Source organism: Sciurus vulgaris (assembly GCF_902686455.1).
Source record: "Sciurus vulgaris genome assembly, chromosome: 15".
Lineage (NCBI taxonomy): Eukaryota > Metazoa > Chordata > Mammalia > Rodentia > Sciuridae > Sciurus > Sciurus vulgaris.
Genome location: NC_136476.1, coordinates 82,506,297 through 82,533,522, shown reverse-complemented (window position 1 = coordinate 82,533,522; position 27,226 = coordinate 82,506,297). Strand labels below are relative to the sequence as shown.

The 27,226-nt window shown below is 41.4% G+C and overlaps 1 protein-coding gene across 10 annotated transcripts; it reads right to left on the bottom strand.

Moving 5' to 3' along the window:
- Positions 1-327: 327 nt before the first annotated feature.
- On the bottom strand, positions 328-25,636 carry ZBTB34 (zinc finger and BTB domain containing 34). 10 transcript variants are annotated; one of them, XM_079111849.1, is made up of 4 exons: positions 21,901-25,080; positions 7,465-7,559; positions 6,919-6,986; positions 328-6,818 (listed from the first exon to the last, which is right to left on the bottom strand). In XM_079111849.1, exon 4 carries the CDS (start codon positions 6,806-6,808, stop codon positions 5,294-5,296), a length of 1,515 nt encoding a protein of 504 aa, XP_078967975.1. In that variant the 5' UTR covers positions 6,809-6,818; positions 6,919-6,986; positions 7,465-7,559; positions 21,901-25,080; the 3' UTR covers positions 328-5,293. The 10 variants fall into 10 exon arrangements, with proteins under 10 accessions (XP_078967975.1, XP_078967977.1, XP_078967973.1 ...); XM_079111851.1 differs by lacking the exons at positions 6,919-6,986; positions 21,901-25,080 and adding an exon at positions 25,570-25,587; XM_079111847.1 differs by having other exon boundaries at positions 6,919-7,559.
- Positions 25,637-27,226: the final 1,590 nt, after the last annotated feature.

Here is a 27,226-nt window from a genome sequence, read left to right as displayed (position 1 = left end):
TCTGTGCAGGACCAGGTGAGGCACCTTCAAAGAACCGAGTGGGTACTTCTGCAGGCAGGCAGGGACAGCAGGGTTGACTGGCAACTCATTCTGAGGAACCTGGGTGCAGCCTACAGCCCCGTTGATCCAGTCTTGGCCACACAAAAGAAAGATCAGAAATATACCTGCTCCTTTCTCTTCTCAGCACAATCGTGGCACAAGAGCTTCTTATGAAACCCTTGCCTTTTGAAAACAGTGGTTACAGAAACTATGAGACAGCAGAAGTTTGTCAGGGCCAGGGAAACTCTCAGAGGCCGTGGCAGGCGAAAACAGGGCAAACACAGCACAGTTGCTCTAGCAGCATTTTTATTTACAAACAGCAATTTCCATTGACTTTATACCATAAAAAAGCCATTTACAAGCAAGAAACAAGAATTCAGAACAAAATTAAGCAGCACTGAAATATTCATGTCACAAATCTAAAACAAAATGAATACGAGAGTAAAATATCATTTGAATAAATAGTCTTAAATCCATGCTATAAAATAATCCTTAATGGCAAGTTACTAGTTGATACAGCATCCGCTTAGCTAGCTTCATTTACTTCATATGGTGATGAAGTGTGGAGTTGTGAGGTTACCAGTTTATATTGCAAGATAATGACACTGTGTTCAGTCATTCAGATTGCTCAACCATTTATAACGGAAAGCAATGTTAGCCCTACTAATAAAAGTGGTGAGAGAGATGGTTTTCACATTAGGAAAATGGTCATTCTCAAACAAACCAGGTAAGTTTACCTCTTACTCTAGTCAGGGCAGCAACCAGAGGCTTAGGCCACAAGTCCAAAGGTTGAATTCACAGCATACTTGTCACTGAGGGGCAGCAAGAGGTCTGTTTACTGAATCAGCTACGCGGAGTGCCAAGCAAGGCTGACTCCGGGACTTGATCAAGAATTACAATAGCCCTGTCTGTACCAGACCCAGGGAGGGAACCAGAGAAAACAGGTTCTCTTCTGGACTGAGAAGTCAAGGCAGAAACAGTGGAAACACTCTGGCACTTACTGAAAAAGATGCATGTGACATGTGATAACCGTTATAAATTTGGAACAATGTGAATGACTTTTCTGAACTTTCAGTTCAGTTGCACTGAGTAATATGAAATCTATGATTTATGAACTAGATAGTTTCATATAAAGAATTTACATAATTCCCCAATACTTTCATATATAAAATTTAATAAATAACCCTGACCAGTCTAGAAGCACCATTCAAGGGGCATGTGCCCTTGGAAAATAGTTTAGGTGTTGCATATTTGAGTCCCTTTCAGTGGAGGCTTCACAGGAAACCATTATAGAATTTAACAATAACAACGATGACAACAACAACAACAAAAATATCACAGTAACAAATAGAAAAAGTTGTTAAAATAAAACACATTGATCTCTTTAAAGTAAAGCTCATTCACATAGGTGATTCCCCCCAGCCCTTGTTTTGTGTTCCTGCAAATTCTTCCTAGAGTCTAGGCTGTAAAAACAAAAGTAAAAACAAAACCACACACAGAAACATGCAGGCTATGGTCTGGGCTAAGGGAAAAACAGAGTTGGTTATAACTGCTTTCATTAGAAGAGACATATGCTCTGAAAGATTTAAAAAATTATCAATTTAGTTCTACAGTATATTCTGCTTAACAGTGAACTGACAGTATCCTTTCTGCTGTTTAAAAAAAGAAAAAAGGAAAAAAAAAACTTAAAGCAAAACAAAACAAAACAAAAAAATCAGACAACTGCCAAAGCAGTGCCAACTGGGCAGGAGGCTTTCCACTAACCAAAAAATTAACTTGTCTTCATATACTGTATTTACAAATATAGTTTCTAAATGTATTTACAGCTTTAGTAGAAATTAGAGGGTAGAGAACTGATTAGAATGAAAATAACTGTTTAAAACCACAAACATTAGTACAAGTATAAAATTCTTTGTCTTCACAGTTTGTAGTAACAGGTTAAACACGGACAGAAAGGACGCTGTCACTGTCTTCACATTGTCTGATGCTGAGAAGGTATAGCTCAGGAAGAGACTCAATTATGAACAAGCCTTATGGATTCAGGATATACTTTACTGTAAAAGATTTTTTCACATATCACTTTATCTTAATTGATTTCTGCATTTGTTATAAATGAAAACACCTAACCTAAAACTGTACAGAAATAGGGACTTTGCTTTCCAAAAAGAGTTGCTCTAAGGAGTTACACAGCGTACTTCGTCTGCGGAGACATGAACTTCAGGGAGGGAATGTTTCTGTTCTGTGGTCGTGTTAATCCTCCTGGCACATCCTCATGTGGCAAGGCACAATTAACCGCTGCTGCCCCGTCTGAGTGGAGTGACCCTCTCACCAGTCATGCACACTGGGAGGCATGACAGTGCTAGTGCTCAGAGAGACTACGCAGCTGTGTGCTGGCCTACGCGCTGCCTCCCTCGAAGCCCTGCGGAACTTTACAGTACTGTGTTATGGCTTGAGAATTCATTCTTAACACTGCTAGCAGTGGAAAGGGTAAAGTGTTAGCAACAAGAATGGGAGCAAGTGGAACTTGCAAAATATGGAATCATGATTGCTAGAGAGAAACTCAATCAATTTCTGCCCCTTAACAGTCCCATTACAATGTTTGAACCTGAACTGTACAATCAAAGCAATGTATATTTTTGTCAAAGACAATTTTGGATAAGTCACTCTTTGGTAAACTCAAACCAGTTAAACAAATTTACAAATACAAGAACTCCATGTAAATAAGGTTAAGACGGACACGATGACAAGAACCAGGACACTGAAGGTGCTTGCCCCAAGTGCTCTCCCTCCCAACTTGTCTCACATGCTGCAGAAAGCTCTGGAGACCTTGCAGAAGGCCCCAAGCATGAGTGAAAAGGAGGTTCCTTCCCTGAGCTTGACCTCTCATGTCCTTGGATTTGGGTCTTTCTTGTCACAAACTTAATTTGTATCACAACACAAATTTTTTGCATTCAATTCTTTTAAAAAAAAAATCAAAATCAAACTTGTTCATGTAAGGAAAAAAAAAAAAATCACAAACATTTACCTGAAACCCCAGAACATATTTAAGTGGGTAAACACTTGGGGTCCAGCCTCCCCGTGAGGCACGCGGCTTTATCAGGAGTTGAACAAGTGCTTCAAGGAGAGAACAAACCCCCACTTAGGCAGTCTGACGAGGAAAAAGGCATACTATATACCCGATTTAGCAAGAGCCGCTCCTCAGGAGCAGCGGGATTAGAGTGTAATCTACTCGGAGTTAACACTGATGTGTAGCGCAGCAGTTCACACGTGAACAGGTCCTGTGTGCTAAAGAGGTGCTACTGCACAGCCACCACCCAGGGGCTATTACACACAAAGAGTTTGAATGACTTTTTTTCTCAAAAACAAAATAAAACAAAAAAACCCCAAAACCAAAATAATTCCCCAAACCTACCATTCTTGGTATTTTAAGAGCCAAAAAAGCATGGAATACCAGCAAACATCCATTTCTGCATTCCTTAACACCCAGCCTCAGAGGTTGTCTTTCGCTTCTACTTCTCTCTTAGGATGCAGCGTTGTTCCCCTGTGGAGATGTGCTAAGTGTCTCAGAATCCACAGGCAGAGGCTGCAGCAAGACTCACCACCAAGCTGCTTTCAGAACTGCTCTCTGCTGGAGGTTACAGTACCAAAGTGATCTCGTAAAGCCTGTTTGTGTATGTGAACACAATAGTGAACTAAAGACTTCCTAAAGTACTAATAAAACATTATTCAAATAGGAATTACTCAAACAGGACTCAGGTATACAGCAATGTGTTTGCCAGCACATGCTTTTGAGGTCTCTTTTCAAGCTATGAACCAAAGAGAAGAAAATAACTAATTCACAACTACCATTAAATTTCACATTTTCTACAACTATACTGACCTAAAAGATACTTAACAAAAATAGCACCACGTGACCAAAAATATGGTGACACACACACACAAATTTGGTGACACACTGAGTATCTTAGAGGGCTTTAACTGTTGGTTTCTTTAAGCAGGAAACACTGAGAGAGTGGGGGAGCCACTGAGGCTCTCATTAGCACACACAATACTAAGATAGATATATTGCTTGCAATTCCCATAGAGTATAGCTTTACAAAAAGTACAAATTCCAAGTTCTGCAGTTTCCCTGGGAACTGCATGTAGAAAAAGTTGCTGTGCACCTGAACTGGCTGTTTGAAAAGAGAAAGAAAAAGGAAAAAGAAAACAAAAACAAAAACACCACAACACTGCTTGGAGAATTTTGTAGACAGAACTACAAATCCCTTTCCTTTAGTGCGAGGACTAACTCATGGTAGAGAGTGATTCGATTTAGTTACCTGGTATGTATGTTTCTACAGTACGGAATGAAGGTAGATTTGTAGGCCGGTAAAAACCTTGAAAACCACTGCTCCTTTGGGGTTGGCTAATATAACACTACACTATGTAAAAAGGTCAGCACCACAGGTCGTCCAGCTTTCCTGCCAGACAACGAACAAAAATTCCAAACGGTTCCCAACTAGAGTTGAAGAAATTTTATGGCATTTGGTTTATGTATTTGTTATGAAGCAGAGCTGTGAACACTGTGATTTGCTTTGCTTGCTTTTGGACACCATGATTAATATATATGAAAACCTATTAACATTCTTCTGTAAGGAAAACAAAGGGGCAAAAGTAACATATTAGGTAGGGATGAGACAGAGTCAAAAGCTCTGTTCACATTGTATTAAATTATATATTCCTCTTACATTCACCTCAACCAGGATAAAAATCAAATTTGAGAATGTATATATACTATATATATAATAATCGTTTTATTATATATATATATAAATTGTCTAACTACCCCCTAAAGTAAGTTTAAATTAGAAAAGGTTACCCATTTGTATCAGCTGATGGCAGCCTAGTCCCTCTGTGGAAATGCACTGGTGCCAGCGCCCACAATGAGAGAGAGTAGCCTCTTGGCAGAGAATGGAGGGTCAACCAGTTGGCATAGCTAACTCACTGGCGAATTTTGGATTAAGAGTTCAGCCAAAGAGGAATACTGTTAGCCCGTGTTTTCCCTGGATATGTTGCCCTTCATGCTTTGAGCTCCTTGTGGGAGAGAGGGTGGGGAAAGGATAAACACAATGAAGTGTTCCATCCAGAAACTTTAGAAAAACTGCCAAGAGACCAAGAGATTTCCAGATGGTTGGGAAAACCAAAGATTACAACAAAGCAAATCACAAATATGCATTGATTAATGTGCTTTGTTTGGGTGCACTTCTTTACCATCTTAATCAGGAGCATCCGACACCGTATGAATTTCCATCCGGGAATCTAGGGCCATCTCTGAGGCTGATGCATCATTTTCTAGTTTCTGTTCCACATACACATCTGTTCTCTCGGGGGACTCCATGCGACTCCTGACTTCGGCGACGCCTGGGTGGTTTTTCCGCAGGTGCTGGTTGAGGGTACCTTGGAATGGAAAGCACTTCCCACAGATCTCACAGCGGAATGGTTTATCATCAGTGTGGCCCCTGATGTGGTACTCCAGTTGGTCCTTCCGCGTGTACTTCTTCCCACAGAACTTGCACACAAAGGGGGTGATTCCCATATGGAGGCGCATGTGCCTATCAAGGCTTCCTTTCTGGTTGAAGGACTTCCCACAGTAAATGCAGATCAACCTCTCATTGTATGGGTACCAGTGACCTCTTGCACTCCTCTCCCGGGGACTACTCTCATACCCAGGGTTGTTCATCACAGCTTCACTGTCAGATCCCTGTACCATGCCCTGCAGGTCACTATGCAGGTGGACAGACAGGGCCCGCTTCTGACGGGCACGCCCTCCTCGGAAACAGCTCAGCATGGACCTGGATGGGCTAGAATTACTCAAACTTCCAAAAGCTTCTGACACACTGGTTGGCTGTGAGGCTGCCTGGGAATAGGAATACGCATGCTGGAGCACAGAGCCATAGGAGCCCACATTCACTGCCACAACCTGTTCCCCATCAACCATTTCAGTGTGGTACCCGTCATCACCCAGGGAGGAGCTGTCGGAACAGCTGGGTCGGTCAGACTTTTCCATCTTCACTTTCACCTCAGTGATCTGGCTTTCTCTCACCAACAGGTCCCCTTGCTCATGGTCCCCCTCGATCTGAATCTCGTACTCGGACACACTCCCACTGCTCCCCCGGTCTGAGTGCCCCTCCTCCTGTAAGCGGCTGCGCAAAGCTTTGCTGGGAGTCGTCTCCATCCGGAGATCACTGCTCACGGTGGGCTGCCGTACCTGAGGGCAGTATGGAGGGGAGATCTCAACAGGGTTGGTGAAGAAGCTGCCATCTTTCACTCCATTACGGCTCTCAGGATTCTCCTCAGCACCGACAGTGACAGAGTCAACATCTCCAACACTTATTTTTGAATGGATGCTCTCTAGGATCTGCGTGCACTTGTCAATGACACACTGCATCTGAAGAAAGCTGGCTGCAGTCAGAAAACTGACAACATCCTTCAGCTGCAAGGACATTCTTCCAGTGTAACAAAAGGAAAGCAACTGTTCAAAAACATTGGGGTTTTTAATCACCGATATTGACAAGCCACTCATGGTACTTAATGCTGAATGGTCCCGGAAATACGGGGAACTGGCAGCAAGGACTGCTTTGTGGGCTCGGAATGGCTGACCCTGAATATGGACAATGATGTCACATAGTTTCCCTTGTAGGCGGAGTTCGTTTAGCTGGCTCAGAACAGTGCTGCTGTACTCGGGCACGTCAAACTGAATAAAACTGCTGCTGTCCATTTCTACTGACATGAAGCGCAATCTGTGGAAAGAGAGATTTCATAATTCACCAATGACTGCCCCCCAAGCACAAGTGAAATAAACACAAGCCGACAACATCTACAACATTGCAACTATCGTACCTCCTAAGGCCTGCCTCAACATTCTTCCTCTTGCTTTTTTATAGTCTTTCAGGTTTCAGTTAATTTACCTAAAGCCAAATAACCACAGGATCAATTAGCTTGGTGTCATTATTGCCCAACATTCACCTTGATCAAAATTAAAACACTGTACACATAATAGGGCTGTTTCTGCTCCAATTGAGAAACTATACTTTCAGTATATATTCAGGAAAATTATTTCCCTGTTTCACTTACTTTTGATGATTTGAAGGTCTCTGTAAAAAAAAATATTGAAATTCACCTAAAAGGTGATCTGACTTATCTGTGTATTAATATCTAACTGGTATTTTTCAAGTTAAGAGCACAATGGACATCATGAGTGAAAGAGATCCTTTTCCAGTATTGTCTGGATTTGTACTTTTCCCCCTTCAGTTCTTCACACCTTTATGTGATAGAGCAAAGCCCAGTTCCTTCCAGTGAAGTTATTTTTAGGCAGTACGAGTAAGAAGAGTGATGGACGCATCAAAAGTGCCTCACCCTCCCCTAGTGCTCACAGCACTGGTGCACCTTGGACAGTTCTGCTCCCTCCTGCCTGAAATCTGCGGCACCAGCTTGCTCAAAATTGGAGTAGAGGAGCAGAGTGCCCAGGCTACATTTTCTGACTAAAACACAAGATGAGATCTAACAATTAAATTTTAGTTTTTAAAATCCAACCAACAGAAATTTAAGCCCCTCCTAAATAGATACTGAATCAGAGAAAAATTAAAATGGAATACAAGTACTTATGAGAAAACAAAATCAGCAGAAAAGAAGGGTTTAGGAGCGAAATTTACATATGTATTCAACTTACTTCAGAAGGTATCTCCAAAAAATAGATGGACAGGTATGTAATAAAGCAAGCATGGTAAAACGCTAACAATGGTAGGGTCTGGATAGCAGGTATCCACGTGTTTGCTATAGAATTCTCTCAACTTTTCTGAATATTTGAAAATTTTTATAATAAAATGCCAGAGGCTTAGAAAATATCAACATCAAGAATAGCAAGAGAAGTCAGCGTCTTCAAAGTTTGTATCATTAAAGAATGAGTACTAAAAATAAGTGAAACTACTCAACTCAGGTTAGAAAATAACAAATTAGGTCCAAAGAAAGCAAGAAAATAGAATAACAACATATAATCACAGAAAAAAATTAACAATTTTAAGATAAGACAATGTGCAACCAAATATAAGATTCTTGCAGGAAAGGATCAGTAACTGTGACTACATTACTTTAGAATTTTTTTTTTTTAAATCATGTCAAAATCTGAGTTAAAACATTTTAGTCAAACAGGAATACTGTGCCTTTATTTATCCTAGACTTATGACTGAAATCAATTTGAAATCTGTATGGATGGACATATTTTTAGGATAACATAAATTGGCAGAACTAAATAAAAAAGAAACAGAAGTGCCAAGGCACAAATGATCTTCAGGCCGTTCACACTGTTCCAGACACATGTAGAAACATTTAAAGCATTTCAGTTCATCTGGCACAAATCTGATACCAGAAGATGACAAATAGCACAAAGAAGAACACTGTCTACTTTGTCTAAGTAGAGGAGATTTTAAAGTTCTAATGGAAATATTAGGAAATACAACAGATTTAAAAAAATATATAATGACCAAGAACAGCTGCTTCCTAAATGTAGGAATAGCTACATATTAGGAAATATACAAATATAGTCTCTAATATCAGAAGGTCAAAGGGAAAAAAATCCATATGACTATATCAATACTAATCCAAAAATGCATTTGAGGAAGTTGAACACCTCAGAGTAAGGAAGGAATATTCAATAAGCTAGTTGGTGAACAATACTTCCTTGATAAACAGTATCTACTGCAAGCCAATGACAACATCATCCTTAAAAAGGAAGGGGCTAGGTTGTGACTTACTACTACTTACTCACTACTACTGGTACAGTGCCTGTCCTGCACATGTGAGGCACTGGGCTTGATCCTCAGCACTATATAAAAATAAATAAATAAAATAAAGATATTATATCCATCTATAACTAAAAAAAAAAAAAAAAAAGTTTATTGTTAAAAAAAAAAAAAAGAAACGTTATGTCTGCATGTTCCAAATGTATTTGACAGAACACGAGCCCATGAGCTAGCCAGCCCCAGATCCTTCCTTAACTATTAGGGATCAAAAACACATTAGCATAATAACCCATCTGAAAAGTCCTGCAGAGGAACATTCTGTTTAACTCAGCAGTTTGCAAACTCATTTAATTGTGGAACTCTTCTCTCAAGGTATACACATTAATATTCCAAAGAATTAATGCTCCCTGGAGCACATTCTGGTAAACACTTTAGTAAGGCATTCCCATCAGGACCTGGAAGATAGACAACATTTTTCTACCATCACTACTCCTTAGATTGTTTTGGAACTTCTAGTTAAAGCAATAAGACAAGGGGAAATTAAGGCATATAACCATTAAAAAAAGAGACAAGTTACTGTTACACACAGATAAGACTATTTACATAGAAAACACAAATCACTTGCAATATATATTAGAATCAGGATCTAAGAAGTGGAGGGTTTCAAAAATAACAGCACATAAAAAAACACACACAATAAGGACAAGTTACAAAGAGCAACATAGCAACAGAAACTATACAATACCTGGGTATGATGAGGATGAACAAATAGTGAATGAGGATCAAATAGAATAGGTAGTAAAATGACCAGGCAGTCAGGATAATGGGTCCCATTAGACCATACCAGGAGGCTAACCAGTAGACATGCTAATGAGCATCAAGGCCTATTTCAAATATAAAAGACCTTGAGACTCACCTGTGGGAACACTTCCAGCCAAGTCCTTTGTCCCAGAGGTGAAAAGAGGAGAATGGGGGTGAACCCAGATTGAAATTATAGAAAGGAAGGTGGGGGTGAACCCGGATGGTAGTCTTGATACTTTTTCAATGCCTGTTTTACACAGATCTTGCTCCACGCTCTGCCCAAAACCATATATAATCTCCTAAGCTGGCACAACAAAATGGGTTTTATTCCTGCTGTCAGGCCCCCTTTCCCATGGTGGGAGTTCTATCTCTTCTGTCTTAAATAAATCCTGCTCCAATTACTCTTCCTTTTTTCAAAATTTGCGAGACAAGAACCCAGAGGAAATTTGAGAAATAGGGTCTCATCTCAAAACTCCGGTTTCAATATGGCCAACAGAAAGAAAACCACAATATTACCTTAACACAAGGACAAAAATGCATAAATGAGCAGGGCACAGTAGCGCATGCCTGTAATCCCATCAGCTTAGGAGGCTGAGGCAGGAGGATAGAGAGTTCAAAGCCAGCCGCAGCAACTAAGAGAGGAGCTAAGCAACTCAGTGAGACCCTGTCTCTAAATAAACAAAAAAAGGGGTTGGGGATGTGGCTCAGTGGTTAAGTGCCCCCGAGTTCAATTCCCAGTACTAAAAAAAAAAAAGGCATGAATGAAGAGATGCTTCTGATACAAAGATTCAATATTATGGAAACAGACATCTTTCTTTAAAATTAACTTGTAAATAAAATGCAGCAAAATGGAAGATTTTGTTAGAAATTTAACAAAATGATTTCAAAATTCATTTTTCCCCCCAGTGCTAGGAATTGAACCCAGGATCTCACATATGCTATAATAATGATGTCAAATGAAATATAAAACACATGTGTAATTTAGTATTTTCTAGTTACTTTTTTTCCTTTTTCTTTGCAGCACTAGGGATGAAACGCAGGGTCTTATGCATGCTAGACAAGTGCTTTATCATTGCACTGCAACCTAAACCATCTAGTACTTCTTTCTTTTTTTTGGTACTGGGGGTTGAATGCAAGGATGCTTTACCACTGAACTACCCACCCCCCAGCCCTTTTTATTTTTTATTTTATTTTGAGACAGGATCTCACTAAGTTACTGAGGGACTTACTACATGGCCCAGGCTGCCCTCAAACTTCCAATCCTCCTGCCTCAGCCACCCAAGTTGCTGTGATTACAGATATGCACCACAGTGCCTGGTGTCAGTAGTTACATTTTTTAAAGTAAAAAACTGAAATACATTTTCAAGATACATTTAACCTAGGTATCTAAAACATTGTGGCACCACATAATCAACAGTTTAGAAAGCTATGAGACATTTTAAATTCTTTTTTTCATATTAAGTCTTTGAAATCTGATATATATATATATATATATATATATATATATACACATATATATTTTATATACAACATGTATGGACTAGTTGCATTTCAGGGGTTGGTTTTGTTGTTACTGTTTTGTTTTTTGTTTTGGAAGTTCTGGGGATTGAACCCAGGGCCTTACACATGGTAGGCAATCGCTTTACCACTGTACTACATCCCCAGCCCTACTTACTGCATTTCGAGTGCACATGTGGCAAATGCTGAAGAAATTTTTAAAAAAGAGAAATACAGTCAATGTAAAATTAAGACTCTAATTCATTTGCTAAATAGATAGTAAGTACCTTCTGTGCTTCCTGGTGGCACTAACCACCAGAAGCATTATAATCTCAGCATAAACTATGATAAGAACTATGAGATCTCATACTAGGGGAGTGGTCAGAGAAGGACACTTGCACAAATGCTATTTTAAATGAGACCAAAAGGATGAGTAAAGGTCAGACAGCTCTGTGAGGGTGTGGGGGTGCTGCAGGGAAACAGGAATCACATGCATGAAGAGGTAAAGAGCCTGAGCGGGGAAGGAAGGACTGCTGGGAGCATCATGGCAGAGCAGGACAGGGCTGAGGAGAAGGCAGAGCCCATATGATGCCGTCAAGGCAGGCAGGTAGAAATCAGAATCAGATGAGCCCATGCACCACTTCAAATCAGTGAAGAAAGGAATAACAACCAAAATAGATGTTGCTTAGGGAATATGAACAAACAATAACAAAGTCAGATCTCTTCTTCACAGCACGCCCTGAAATAACCTCTAGAAAAGGCAGTTCTAAGCAGTGGAAGACAGAGATGTAGGTTTAACTACAGAAGTAAGTTTTATATACCTAAAAAAATACCTTTTGACCAAAAGAAAAAAAAATTATGAAAAATACTTTCCAACGTACATGAATACAAGATTCACAAATCAATGAAAGTCATATAAAACAACTGAAAAATCAGCAAAGAGTATGAACAGGTGCTTTATAAAAGAAATAAAAATAGCCTTGCCTTTTAAACATACAGAAAAAATGCTTAACCACTTCATCAATAAACAAAAAATTAAGATGGGCACACTTCTCAAATTGGCCAATTTACAAAAACGCAACTCAGATGGCATCTGACAAGAGGTCAAATATTACTTAACCTTATAGCACTTTCATGACACCAAGTGTGTAAATAGCAACTTGTGGAATGAAAGGGCAAAAGGAAGGTGGGTTCAGGCGAAAACCAGGGGAAAAGGACAGCAAAACAGCGTTTCTGAAGTAGAATGAAAAACTGGAAACACGTTCGCAATGAGGCCTCCTCTCCTGTGGGCAGCTTTTCCTCTTCTCAGAAGTGGGGGATGATACTTGAAAGACAATCACTCAGGAGAAAACGAAACACCCTGATTGACACCTAAGAGGGATTCCATTTTTCCGCAAAATGACAAAGGAAACACTTTGCTCTCCTCTCCCTTCCACCAAAATGCTTCTTTCCACAGTGACCATGAGATTCAAAGTTCCTCTCTAGAGCTGCCAACAAGCAACACTTGAGTAAGCAGCTTCTAAAAGAATGGCATAGAATGAATTTACGGTTAATCTCAATTCTAGGCACATTACCAGGCTAGAGAGCGCAAATGGCATAATTCATCACAAGTTCTATGCCCCATGACTGGACTTATCATGGTAGTCCTGAGATAGAAGAGGTCAGAACCTTTTATAAAAGGGGCTTCAAGTTCAAATATGATCCTCCACCCTCAGAACTGCCCATTCCCCAAGAGGTTACTCAATGGGTTCTGGCAGGTCTTGATTTCTTCCCTGCACAGGATGCCAGAAGGCCTTACAACTTGTTAAATCAGCTTTTAATTATCTTTTAAAAATATGCATACAGAACTTCAGATTATAGTAGAAAAAAATATGAAAATAGTCAAACTCTCCTCAGTCTCAACCCCTTTTCCCAAAGACAATTACTGGTAGTTTTGGGGGTGTTCTTTCAGAGAAATTTAAACATGCATTGGCATAAACTGTTTTGTACCCTGCTCTTAAGAAACACATTTAATATACCTTAAAATCTTTCCTTAGCAACATATATCCAGTGACCTCATTTTTTTCCAACTTCACAGCATTCTGTGGAGGGTTGTGTAAGATGTGTAAGTTCCATCTTATACAAAAGAAGGAAGCAACTTTATAGCCAATACAAAGCCAGAACAGCAACATAATATCACATACATTGTGACTTTCTTTTCTAACTCCTCACAGAGGAATCTTGATGTTTTCATTTCAACCAATAAAGTCAAATTATCCTCTAAGAGGTGGCAGCAACTATCCTTTCACCAAAAACACAGGGAAGGGTCTGCTCCCCTACAAGTACCAGCAATTGGTATTAAACCGTTTTCACTTCTGCTTAACTGACAGGAGAAAATGGTACCTCATTGTTTTGATGTGCATATGTTTATTTATAAGTAAGAATGATATCTTTTGTCATGTTTAATGGCAATCTGCCTAACTCTGTCTTTGAATTACCTATTCTTATACTTTGCCCATACTTGCCTTTTTTACTGAATTGTCAGAGCTCTTTGCAAATTAAGGAAATTAGCCTTTTGTCAGATGTGCTACAAATATGAGATTTAATTGAAATCACTAAACGGCACACTAACGCAGGATTTAAATTATTTCTTCCTCCATTTATAGGAAATATTCATTCAATACCAATCTCCTACATATACAAAACCACAGGGAATTCAAAGATGAATGAGTCCCAGTCTTCCAGTTTGTTTAATCCAGGCTTAATGTAGATTCCTCCCAACTCAAAGAGATATGGGAATGGAATTCATTTTTTGATAATGTAGAGTAGTGATTTATATTAGTTTTTCATTTAGATTAAGTTTGCAGCTACTTCAGAAAACAATTATGAATTTGATTATTCCACTCACTTTTGAAAACATCGGAATCAGTATTCTTTAATTTAGCATATCAATCATAGGTCTTTCCTTCATATTAGGCAGAACACCATGCCCACATTAGACAGGTACATAGTTGTATTTTAATTTAAAAAAAAAAAACACATAAAAAGTGAATACTTTTTCTCAAATACCATTAATACTTATTTTAACAATATTTATTTTGTTTTTGTTTGTAAAAATTATACTCTGAATAAGAACCAGAAATACTTCTTTCAAAAAACACCATATGGAGAGGACTTAGTTGAAGGGGTCTGCGGGCTCCTCAGCTTCAGAGGCCTCTTCTGTTCATACAACCAATGAGGAGATTATCTTCCTGTTCTTTCAATTTCTTACTTTAGAATTCTTTATTTTCTTTTTTTTCCTTTTTCTTTCCTTTCTTTCTTTCTTTTTTCGGTAGTGCTCGGAATCAAATCCAGGACTCTATCATTGAGTCATACTTCCAGGCAGAATTCTTTCTTTCTTACAAAGAAAGAGAACAAAGTCACACTATGGAAACAGCTTCCACCTCTCACACAGCCTCTGCTGTGGCCATATGAGGCTCTCTCTGGTCTCATGGGTGGGCTTTGGGAAGGACCCACCTGATGTGGGCAGTCCAATATTCTACTTCCATACTGAACCCCTACACCGGCCTCAGCAACTGTAAAAAAAGGGGATGACTGCCACCTCCAATCACATACCTTAAACCTCCTTTTCCTGGGAAGTCCTTCCCCAGCAGCAGCATCCATAACCACCAAGTACTGAATGCTTGATGCACAGAGGCATGATTGAAAGGCTTGCCATGCTCACTGAATCCTCTTTACCTTCCCCCATGAAGCAGGCACTATTAGACCATTTTAGAGATGAGGAAACAGACTCCAAGGCTGACTTTCCCAGGACTGTTCTTACTGCTACCCAGGAGGAAGAACAGCAAATGAGGGCATTTTAGTAAGATCCACCAAAATTACAAATACATATCCCTATGGTAAAGCAATTTCAGCACCTTCTTTTTAGATCAAAACTATCTGTAGAAGGACTGTGAGCAGAAAACCCCAAATCTTCCCGCTAAAAGTGCACTATGCCATCCATATTCACAGCTTTGATCCCCTCTTCTCCTTCACAGACCATTAACCCTAGCTCATTTTACCTGCTTTAAGCAAAAAACCATCTTTACATGTTAAAGTCTCAGTTAATTAGAAACCACAGAACTAGGCTCAAGTGACTGGTCCTTTGGTGTTTAAAGGTGGAAGTCCCAAAGAGCAGATTTTTCCCAGAAGACACAGGGTTCATTCAGTCCAAGATCAACAGAATTCTAAGTGGCACTGAGTCTATGTTCAAAAAACAAGAGCAAACTGAAGGGCTATACATGACTGAGCAAGTAGTAAGAAAGCCACGTCTGATGGCACCAGAGGACAGCGGGCAGGAAAGCTAAATCACCAAGGTGAGCCCAGGGGAAGGTGAGCAGCTTTGGAAGTACAGAGACACATGCTGGGTGGAATTAAGGCAGAATGGGCTCTGGTAGGAGACAGACCACTCACACAGTGAGGCACTGTGGGCACAGACACAGGGAGAGTGGGACTGGTCTGTCAATAACCACCTGAGCCAGGTTAGACACTCCTCCCACAGACCTGAAAAAGGTGAAGAAAAAGAAAACAAAAGGGCTAATGCAAGACCATATGGCAAAAGGCTTAGCAAGTAAAGCTGCTTGAGATCTTTGCAAGATTGCACTCAAAAAAAGACTAAAAAGACTTCACCATGCCCAAGCATGAGGACAAGATGCTGTTCTGAAATACAACAAAAAAGGAAACGACACCGCTAACACAGGCTCCAGAGCTCCCTAGAAGAAAGTACCTTTCGCCTAAAGGGGTTCTGGAACAAAAAGGCACTTTGCAAGGACAGGGAAACCAGTCAACCGTAATTTAACAGAAACTGCTTTAGTGGGACACCAGTGACGAAAGCCCCTGCTCTTCCTTCACCCAGCTCCTCCCACTGAGTTTGAGCAAAACAGGCAAAATGGCAACAACCGCCCTTATATATGATGACACTGTAGGGTAACATAAACTAAAAAGCCCAATTAACAGAAACGCAGCTCCCTGAGCTTTCAGAGCTGTTGCATTAGTTTAACAGCATCCTAAATAGCACCAGGGAAAAGTATGAACGGTCCTATTATTTTTTTCCATTTAATACCATTATATTATTCATTATATTCTTATCCCAGTATTTTGAAAAGATTTGCATATCACCAAAAAAAAAAAAAAGGAAACTTGGGTTAATTTATTTATATCGACATAAAAGTCCATAAGCCACAAAGTCAAAGACAAATGTACTTGACAAGAGAAAAGCATGACAAAAACATACCCCTCTTTCCAAAAAGCCACAAGATGAATGCTATATTAGAGGAAAAAGGCATGCATATTTGACAGAGGGCTACTGCCCCAGTTTTTAAATTTATAAATCAAATTGGGCTGACACAAAAAAAGGAAAAACTACTGAAGAATAGGCAAAGGATACACACAGTTCAACAAAACAAAAACCAGTGAAAAGAAAAAAAGACCATGAAAAGATGTTTTAACTTTATTCATGATTAAAGACATTTGAATTCCAAAAAGAAAAATAAAAGACTCTTTTTTTTTTTTTTTTTTTTTTTTTAAGTTTTGGGGATTGGTGCTGGAGTTGTGGCTCAGTGACAGAGTGCTCGCTTAGCACGTGTGAGGCACTGGGTTCGATCCTCAGCACCATGTAAACATAAATAAAATAAAGGTAGTGTGTCCATCTACAACTAAAAAAATCATAAAAAAAAAAAAAAAAAAGTCCTGGGGATTGAACCCAGAGCCTCTAGTCAAGCACTCTACCACTGACCTATACACCAGCCCATGAGATACAACTTTTAACCCATCAGACTTGTGGACATTTTTAAAAAGCTGGCAATTGTAAATCTGAGAGAGAACTGGGAAATATCTACCAACATGTAAAGCGCATCACCTGTTGGTCCACGAAAGCAACTAAGAATTAAGCCTTTAAATATACTGTACCCACAAACTAGGGGAGTAGTGCATACCCATAATCCCAGCAACTTGGGAGGCAGAGGCAGAGTATTGCTTGTGCCCAGGAGCTTGAGGCTAACCTGGGCAACTTAGGAAGATCCTGTCTTCCAAAAAGGACTGGGGATGAAGCTCAGTGAAAGTACCCCTGTGTGCCACCCAGTAGCACCAACAGATAGATATTTATTTATATATAAAACCCACAAATATTTATTTATATATAAACCCAAAAAGTACATTAGGATTAGGGTATATGTAACAAGGATGTCCAACTAAGGATTTTTCTTTGCTATAGCCAAAAAAAAAAAAAAAAAAAAAAAGGAACATCACCAAAAGGAGACTGGTTTAAAAAAAAAAAAAAAAAAAAAAAAAAAAACAACAACCCCAAGATGGATAGGGTCATATATTCCTGTAATCCTAGTTACTCGGGAGGGTGAGGCAGAAGGAACATGAGCCCAGGAGTTTGACAACAGCCTGGCCAATACAAAACTGTCTCAAAAACAAAACTACAATGAAATATTATGCAGCTACAAAAAGAACAGATAGTCAGGCACAGTGGCACATACTTTTAATCCTAGGGTCTCCAAAGCCTGAGGCAGGAGGATTGCAAGTTTGAGACCAGCCTCAGCAATTTAGTGAGGCCCTAAGCAACTTAGTAAGACCCTGTCTTAAAATAAAAAATAAAAAGGGGCAAGGCATGTAGTTCAGTGGTTAAAGGCTCCTGGGGACGAACCCTAGTACCAAAAAAAAAAAAAAAAAGAGAAAATTAAACTCTCAGATCTGTATGCTTTAAAATGGAAACAGCTCTAAAATTTAGCTAAAAACAGCAAAATAGAGCATAATATGCATGCGTATAGGTGATTTCATGCACATTTCTCAAAAAGAATAACTACAGTTGACTTTTTTTTTTTTTTTTTTTTTTTTGGCAGTGCTGGGTATCAGACTTATGGTCTCCCTCATGCTAGGTAAGTGTTCTGCCACTGAGCTACGCTGTCAGCCCTAGAGCCCCATGGCTGACTCTTGAACAATGTAGGAGTTAGGATTATTTGATCTCCCCACAGTCAAAAGTCCATGTATTACCTGGGCACGTTGGCACATGCCTATAATCCCAGCAACTCAGGAAGCTGAGGCAGGAAGATCCCAAGTTCAAGGCCAGTCTCAGCAACTTAGTGAGGTCCTAAGCAATTTACTGAGACTTTGTCTCTAAATAAAATACAAAAAAGTCTGAGGATGTGGCTCAGTGGTTAAACACTCCTGGGTTCAATCCCTAGTACCCCCCAAAAATTGTGTATATATGTGTGTGTATGTATTTTTACATACGTATACACATGTGTATATATATAACTTCTGACTTCCCCAAAGCTTTATGACTAATAGCCTGCTATTGATAGGAAGCCTTACCAATAACAAACAGTAGATAAACGCGTTTTGTATGCTATATGTATTATATGCAGTGAAAAGCACAAAAGAACCTCAAGAGATCTTTTTACTGCTACACACAATTTACTGGAGAAATGTGGAAAGGATAGCCTTACATGGTTATTTAGGTGGATACTCCCAACACTTGAGCTCACTGCAATAGCAACAGGAGATAGCTATGAAATTATTATGGCAGTATAGTACATACTATTAATTTTATGCAGTTATGACTTAATACTGCATCTTTATGTTTATTTACATTTCAACTGCAAATGGTACCATGTCATCTGTGTTTTTTAAATATTTTTAGCTATAGATGGACAATATCTTTATTTTTTATGTGTTGCTGAGACTTCAACCCACTGAGTCACACCACAGTACTGTGTCTGATTTAAGTTTTGATAGACATTAATGTTTTATAATAGATTTGTGGATATTTTATGGTAGAGAATGATAAAATTTTTAAGACTACTATCTACATATTTATGTATTCATGACATATCTTTTTCTTAATTTTTTCCTTATTTCTAGGCTACAATATTTTGTGAAGTTTTTCAAATTGTTACAAATATCTAAAGAAATTTTAAAAACTTTCCATGAATGAGTGAATCCATGCAGTTCAAAAAGGTGTTATTCAAGGGTCAAATGTATGTGTGGTTGAATTTGTTCTAGACTGAATCACATGATACTATTAACATTGGTCACCCTGAGAAGGATTATAGGACTGAGTAAAGGGAAAATAAATATACTTCATTTTAAAACTTCTAAATTTTTTGATCAAATAGTGGTATTATTCTCGCTAAATTTTTTAAAGACATGTAGGTTTTTAACCTAAAAATAGTTTTTTTAAATTAAATAATCTAAAGGAGAATGATGGGCTACGAATGGATAATTATTAAATAAAGCCAACAATATAGAGGCAGAAATAAAGAAGTATGAGGAACAATGACAGGACTGATTACTTTTGACCAAAAAGATTTTTTAAAAATCAAAAGAGAACAAAAGGAAACTTCATAGGCAATGTATTTTTGAACAGGGTCGTACATTTCAAAAGGAACAGAATGAACACTCCAGACAGAAGTGGCAGAACAGAATGCAAACGGATGGGGTCTGGGGTGCAGTGAGCTGCATGAGTGGTACAAGAAGGGATGTGACTGAGGACTGCCATAGGATGGAGTCCCTTGAGCACCTGGTTAGAGAATAATACAGATGGGATTCTCAAGGCAGCCACTGTGAACATGAGTGAAGAGGATTCAACGGGACTTGGGAGACAGGTATGACATCTACTCTAGGGGCAAGAAGTTCAGCCAGGACAAGCTTAGGCTAGGCTGCCCACTGGGCAAGGGAAACATAGGGCGAGAGAAAAACAGATACTGACTGGGAAGTGACCAAAACCTGTACTGAGGATGGTGGTGAAAGATGAGGTTCCTCAGGGAGAGAAAACAGAAGAGCATTGGGAACAGAAAAAGGTGCCTGCTCCTTATGAGGTACTCTAACACAGTATCTGATGAAAAAATGTACCATTCACACCTGGCACTCTCCTGAAACAGCATTTCCACTGACTAGTAGCAAAAGTAAAACTCTTTATCAGCCAATCATGGTGCACAGGCCTGTAATCCCAGCAACTGCGGAGGCTGAGGCAGGAGGATCGAAAGTACAAAGCCAGACTCATAATGAGGCCCTGAGCAACTTAGCAAAACCCTATCTCCCCAAATAAATAAATAAATAAAAATAAAATAAAGGCTGGGAATGTGGCTCAGTGGGTAAGCACCCCTGGGTCCAATCCCTTGTGGTGGTGGTGGGATTAACCTCTGCTGACATAAGGAAACTGGACAACAAAAACTAGTAACATTTTGTCTCACCACTGACCCATGCTAGAGAGAACTTACAGACAAGGGACTTTTAAATGTCACCTGGACACACGCTCATGGGCCTATATTCTTGGGTAAAACCTCAGAACCATTTCCCTACAACAACCAGAACTAAAGCAAAAGAGTATAGACTAAGGGACTGTAGTTGGGCTGGTTTTGTGAGTTTAAAGGGCACAGAGCTTTCCTACTCCCAGATGAGCTCTCTGAGGACAGAGATGGAGGGGTTCTCACCATGTGGTCAGCTGATATAACCTAAACCAAGCTAGTGACTCAAGATCCATGCACTGCTACCATAGCTGTACTGTTGGCTCTCAACCTTTGCTGAAGACCCCTGAGGCATAGGACAGTCTCTAACAGAAGGCAAAATCTAGCAAGGTGGCTTATTCCCACCTAACCTGAAAACGCTAAAATTTATTTCACAAGATGCTACACTTTCTTTAAAAATATCCAGTTACACTTCCAAGAAAGGAAAGTAAGGTTACAAATTTGGAAGTCGTTTAAGGCACCAGGAGGTACCCATTATTCTCAGTCAAGATGCTCATGATTCCAAACCCAGATTTGCACCTGCTGGCTTCAGTCAGTCACTTGCTGACACCTGAGACACAGCTCAAACTAAGCTTTCTCTACCAGACACGGAAGATCCCCAATTTTCACTCTCATACAAAAAGTCTTTTAAAAAGACCACAGATTGAAGCAGTGGAGACGAAAGGCATGGTAACAGCAGTAACAACTATATAAAAATAACTTTTCTAGATATTTCTGCCCGGGTCTAGATCAAAACTAAAATTGAGCTGTCATGAGCTACAATCTAATCCTTTGGAAAGCAGCAACAGCCGAATAGCACCAGGGCTGCACGAAACATTCTGGTGCTACTGAAACTCAACACAAGAAAAAATAAAAAATAAAGAAAATGGCATTCTGTGATGGATATTCATGAAGCACTCATCCTAATTTAAAGGAAAACAAGTTTAGAGTTCTTACTGCATTAATTCATGTGAGCCTGAAAGAACATTTTTATCCAAACTGTTACATTTCCTACCAAGGCGTTAACATTCTCCAGGTCTGCTCAGATACACTAATTCGAGAGGGTGCGATTTGTCTTAGTCAATGCAAAACATCAGAAGCTGCTTCTGAGCTTTCCAAGCAGGAGAGGAATGACCTCTTTAACTTTACTTGCAATGGTAAGCACCGAGTTATTCAGCTCCTACTGTGTACAGTGCTCTAAGTAAGCTCTTTACTTGATCACTGAATCTTTCTGACAACAATAAGATAATTGTTATAAGTATTCCCCTTCCACAGATGAAGAAACAAACTGAGAGATAAAGAAACTCCCTGGTTCACTCAGCTAATGACTGGCTCAGCCAGGATTTGAACCTAGATTTGTCTTTCTCAAGAATCAGAACTCCTGAGACTGGGATTGTGGCTCAGTGGTAGAGCATTCACTTAGCACATGTGAGGCACTGGGTTCAATCCTCAGCATCACATAAAAAATAAATAAAGGTCCTGTGTCCACATACAACTAAAAAATAAAATATTTTTTTTTAAAAAGTCAGAACTCCTACCTCCTATTAGACTTTAAGCTGGGTGTGTTGATGAAAGCCTATAATCTCAGCAGCACAGGAGGCTGAGACAGTAGGATCTCAAGCTTGAGGACAGCCTAGGCAACTTCACAAGACTGTCTCAAAAAATAAATAAAAGGGTTATAAAAAATAAAAAGGGGTGGTGATAGCTCAGTGGTAAAGCGCCCCTGGGTTAATCCGAAAAAAGCAGAATTTAAACTGGTGCTGAATTCTTAATGATCAACTTCAAGTGGAAAGAGAATTCTCATTTAAGGATGTACTACATGGAGAAAGTCAGGCCAAGTCTGACTCGGTAATAATTACAAGGTCACAATATATTATACTTCAAAAAGTTTGCCGCTATTTCTCTATGAAATGTTCGTTTTTTTTTTACTGTCACTGAAGCAGGCAAAAAGATACTCCAAATTCTTTTTTTTTTTTATGAGGTCTAAAGATGTTGCCCAGGCTGGCCTTAAACTCCTGGGTTCAAGTAATTCTCCTACCTTAGCCTCCCAAGTAGCTGAGACTGTGGGTATGTGCCACCATGCCCTGCTAGATGTTTCAAATTCTAATCACAAATTGAAAGGCTTTGTTTCAGGTAAAATAATAAACTTTCTTAGGGCAAAGAACTCAACATACAATACTAAGAGTAGCTTCTTATCTGCTCACTGCTGGCATTTCAGGGGCACTGGACCTGGAAAATACATTATGTTCTGTCTTTTATGACAAAAGGATTAGAAAAGCTCACCTGGAATTGCATTCTTCCATGAGGTTTTCCATGCCATCAACATCAACCAGAAAATAACCATTAGAAACTTAACTGCGTTCAGTTGATGACCTTCACTAAGCTAAATTCAGCAGTTTTGTCAGCTACAAAACATTAAATGGACACGATTAAGAAGTTTGAAAAACATTAAGCAGAATTTAAAGTAAAGCAACATGAAAACTAATGAGAATAAAATATAATGGTGGAAGTCTAGATTTCTAATACTGACATTTTTGACAAGTGCTTCAGCTGCAGGCAGATATAGAATCATGCTGAAATCCACAACTCAGGGGATACACACAGTCTGGTAGCCTATCATTCCTCCACCTTGATAAAGTTACACCCAATGACAATGTGTTAAGCAGTTACTAGAGAATATAAATTTTACTACCTCATTTGTATAATATTTTCATTCAAAAACTCATAGTAATCCTATGAAAGGGACTTTATTGTCCTACATACTACAAATAAAAAATGAAGACTGAGACATCTGATGAATTGCTCAAAGTAAGCAGCCTTAGTGGGATTCAAACCAAGGTCTGATTGCAAAGCTGATGATCTTTTCCCACATCCTCCAACTGAAGAATTATATGACTTTTTTCTTTTCCCGTGATCAGAAATAAACATTTTAATGTTTCAAAGATTCATTTTGAGCTTTCTGTATTCCAAGAATGAAAGCTGAAAACCTCCACCCTTAATGGCATTAGATATCAGTTAAACATGCTAGAGAACACATAACTAATAAACAGCTTCTCCTTTAAAAAAAAAAAAAAGTTAACTTAAAAAAAGTTGTTTACCAACAAAGGATAGAAAGTATCTCAACACCTATTAAAAAAAAATCCAGCTCCATTATCAGGTACTAGAAAGACTCTGAGAGAAGTGTTAAAACACAGTGCCCTTAAAAAAGCTCCCACTCCAGTTGGGACAAGAACAAGTTTAATAACCACGGAACAAGTGCTGGATCTGACTGCCACAAAGGCATGGGGGTAGGGCAGTCAGGGAACACGCTCTGAAGGAAGTATGTCTTCAGCAGGGGCTTGAAGGAAGTGAAATGGAGAATGTGCACAGAGGAGGGGAACAACAGGGGCAAAGCCCAGGAGGCAGTCATGACTTGGCTTCTGCTGGGGCCAGACTTGGAGAAGAGGCAGGGAATAAGGTTCAGGTGGGTGGGGTGGAACTAAACCAAGAAGAGCCCTAGACAGGGCACGCAATGGCTGGACACCAATCAGCTGTGAATAGTGGTATGACTACCTATGCCTCCTAGCTGATTTCCTGGGCTCCAGCCTCTCCCTTCAGGCTCTAGCTCACCAAACACCCCTTGTCTCCTGTAGCTCACCAATGCCTTTAAAATAGTTTCAACTTTGGCCTACTGTTTAAGTTCTTTCTAGTACCAACCCCAACCAATCTTTCCTCCTACTCCTCTCCTACATGAGTCCTTCTCTGCCAGGAGACTGGTCTAGTCACTAACTCCACAGGATCACTGGGCCTGACTCCTCTTTTCCTATCTGAAGCCTACTCATCCTTTAACACCCAGCTCAAATCCTGCCCTCTCACTAAGCCCTCCCTGACCACTGTGCCTTCAGTGACCTCCATCTCCCCTTCTTAATTCTACAGCACAGAGTCTTGTCTAATCAAAATTACCTTTTCACAGGTAATGTCTTGGCACCTAGTGTAAAGCTGTTTGGAGACTAAGTGTGCCTTCAATTACTTTTCCCCACCACATGGAACAGCATCTTGACATTTAATAAGCAAAAAGCACTCAACTATTTTTTGACTTCCTATAGTAAGTTTGGCGTTAGCATAAAGGAAGGATGGGGGAGGGGAAACCTCTGGAGTCAGCGACCAGCTAAGAAACTGTTGCAATAATCCAGATGTGAAGCAAAAAGGGCCTGGACTAGGGAACAAAGAGAAAATGGGCAAATACAAACAAAGTGTTTGCATGCAAAAGCTCCGTGGACTGCGTTTAACTAAAACTAGGGACAACAGGAAGGAATGAAGGATGAAATAAGGTAAGGTTTAGAAAACGGTGATTGTAGTTATTTTAAACCTGTCTGAAACAAAGTGCATTAAGTGGCTAAAAGTCCACATTTGCAAAAAAGTCTTCAGTGAAGCTGCCCAGTGTTTTCAACCAGGGGCAGCCCTTCCAATTCCAGGCTTGCACAGCATGGCAGCGCTGGAAGGGTCTTTTGAGAGCTAATCTAAACCCTCAGTTCTCACGTGGGGAAACTGAGGCCCAGCATGGAAAAAGCTTGCCGAAATCCCCAAGATATAAGACTCCGTGACTAGTGCCGCAATAAAGCATGGCCACTTGGCCTAGAAGGGCACTGTTTACATCCCCCGGGCCAGTCCGCCCTCGGAATGGCAAGACCGACTGAGCGCGAGTGACCATGGAGACCTCCGGGGCCAAGCATAACCCGCCGCCGCCTGTTTACCTGGAGAAAGGCGGTGGCGTGAGGCAGCCGCTTCTTGGCAGCCACTCGCGGGGCCGACCCCCGGCCGGCCCGGTTCTCCAGGGGCCTCAAACACCCAGACCCCCGCCCCCGGGACAACAGGGAGCAACCCCAGGAGCGACGGGCCCGGAAGCGGGGATCCCGAGACGCCCGGGGCGGAGGCTGAGCACCCAGGGCATCCGCCTCAGCGCGACCCTCCGCCCGGCCAGCGGCGCCCGGGCTCCGGGGCCGAGCACCGCTGCCCCTCCGGGCGCGCGCCTGGCCCGAGCAGGTGCCCAGGCCTCTCGACCCCACCCGGCCTCGGCTCCCGCCGGCCAGCGGGACTGACCAGGCGCGGAGACGCCCGCCCCGCCGCGCCCAGGGGGAGCCGGACAGCCGCCCGGGGGCTGCCCCCCGTCCTGCCGGCCCCGCCCGCGCCTCGCCCGCCGCCCGCCGCCCCCGGCCGGCGCGCCTCACCTGCCCAGAGCGCCGCGCTCACATCGCCCGCCCGCGGCGCCCCGTCCGCCGCCGCCGGCGCCAGGCCCGTCCCCGCAGCTCCGGCTGCCGCCCCTGCCCGCGCCCCCCGCCCCCGGAAGCGCTTCCCGGTCCCGCCCACTCGGCGCCCGCGCTTCCGGGCAGGCGGCGCGGCGGTGGGGGCCTCTCGCCGCCGCCGGTTTAGGGGATTTCGCCAAGCCTTCGTCCCCGGTCCTCGCTGGCGGACGGGAGGAGGCAGCCCTGGTCTCGATCTCGGAGTCCCGTCTCCAGAAGGGTCGCCGGCTCCGCGGACCGCGGACCGCGGCCTTCAGCCCGCCCTCTCTTCGGCGCCCCCTGCCGGCGACAGGAGGGCTCGGCCGCGGGGCGCTCCCGGGGCTCCCAGACTCTTGGCCCGCCAGCACTGGGGCTGCCGCTCACTCTGGAGCGCGTCGGGCACCTGACCCCAGCCCGAACCTCGCTGGACGGGCAGCTGAAGGCAGTAAGGTGCAGTGGTCATTTGTCACCCTGGGCAGGTTTTCTCCCTCAAAACAGAGACAGTTCCCAGCTGGGGGTTGTAAAACTCAGGTCACCAAACAGGCTCCAAAGAATGTGCATTTCCAGATCTTGAAGACACCCGTCTTCACACTTTTGGAGCGGGAGTGGGAACCTCACCTGGCATTTTTCACTCAGCTTCAGACGAATTTAGAACCCTTTGAAGAGCTTCCCTTTGCGTTTGGGTGGACTCCTTGGCGGTTGTGGCAGAGATGATCTTTTTTCTGACTTTGTACCAAAAATAAACTCTAGGAGACAGGTACCAGCTTTTCTGCAAGATCAAAAAATGACTTTCTGGTGCTACCTAATCCTTTACAAGCAACTGTCTCCAGAGTGGGTGGGTGGGGGTCATCTCCCCAAAACAACAGCCACCCCTGGTCATACACTGTGCCAGGCACTGTGTATAGACACTATATATATATGGGCTCCTTTAATACACAACCTCAGGAGGTAGCAATCTATCATTTCCATTTTATTTAGGAGGGAACTGAGGCACAAAGATTGACTGACTTACTGGAAGTTACACATAGTAATGGCAGATGTGTATTCAGCTCTTTTTTCTCTAGCTCCAGATTTTCTTATGGCAACAGAACATTCCAAACAGATTTTGAGGTAGGCACCTGGGCAGACACAAAGACTTGCTCACTAGTTGCTATTCCTGAGAATCTTGAGATCTGGACCAATATGTGAGATCAGTGGACCTGGGGCACAGGGGATACATCATCTGGTCTGACCAGGTTTCCATAGGACCCCCTGGGCTGATTTACATACCCACATCAATGAATGAGTTTCTGTTTCCCCACATACTAGTCTTGGGCCTCATCACTTTAACTCATTTTTGCTAAATTTGTTGGTAAGAGTTGGGGTACTCTTGACCATGGTTCAGTATTTGCATGTTGTTAAGGACCTTAAAGACCCAATTGTTCCTAAGTATTTGACCTTTCTTCCAAGCACCTCAAAGTTTTTGGCCATCTACCACTACTGCTACTACTTGGCTTTGGCTCACCCTGCAATCCCCAGGGTTTGGCTAAACCTACAGTCTGTATTGGAGTCTTTACAGGACACATATGACTTATGAGTCTCCTTTGAAAAATGGCATGAAGTATTA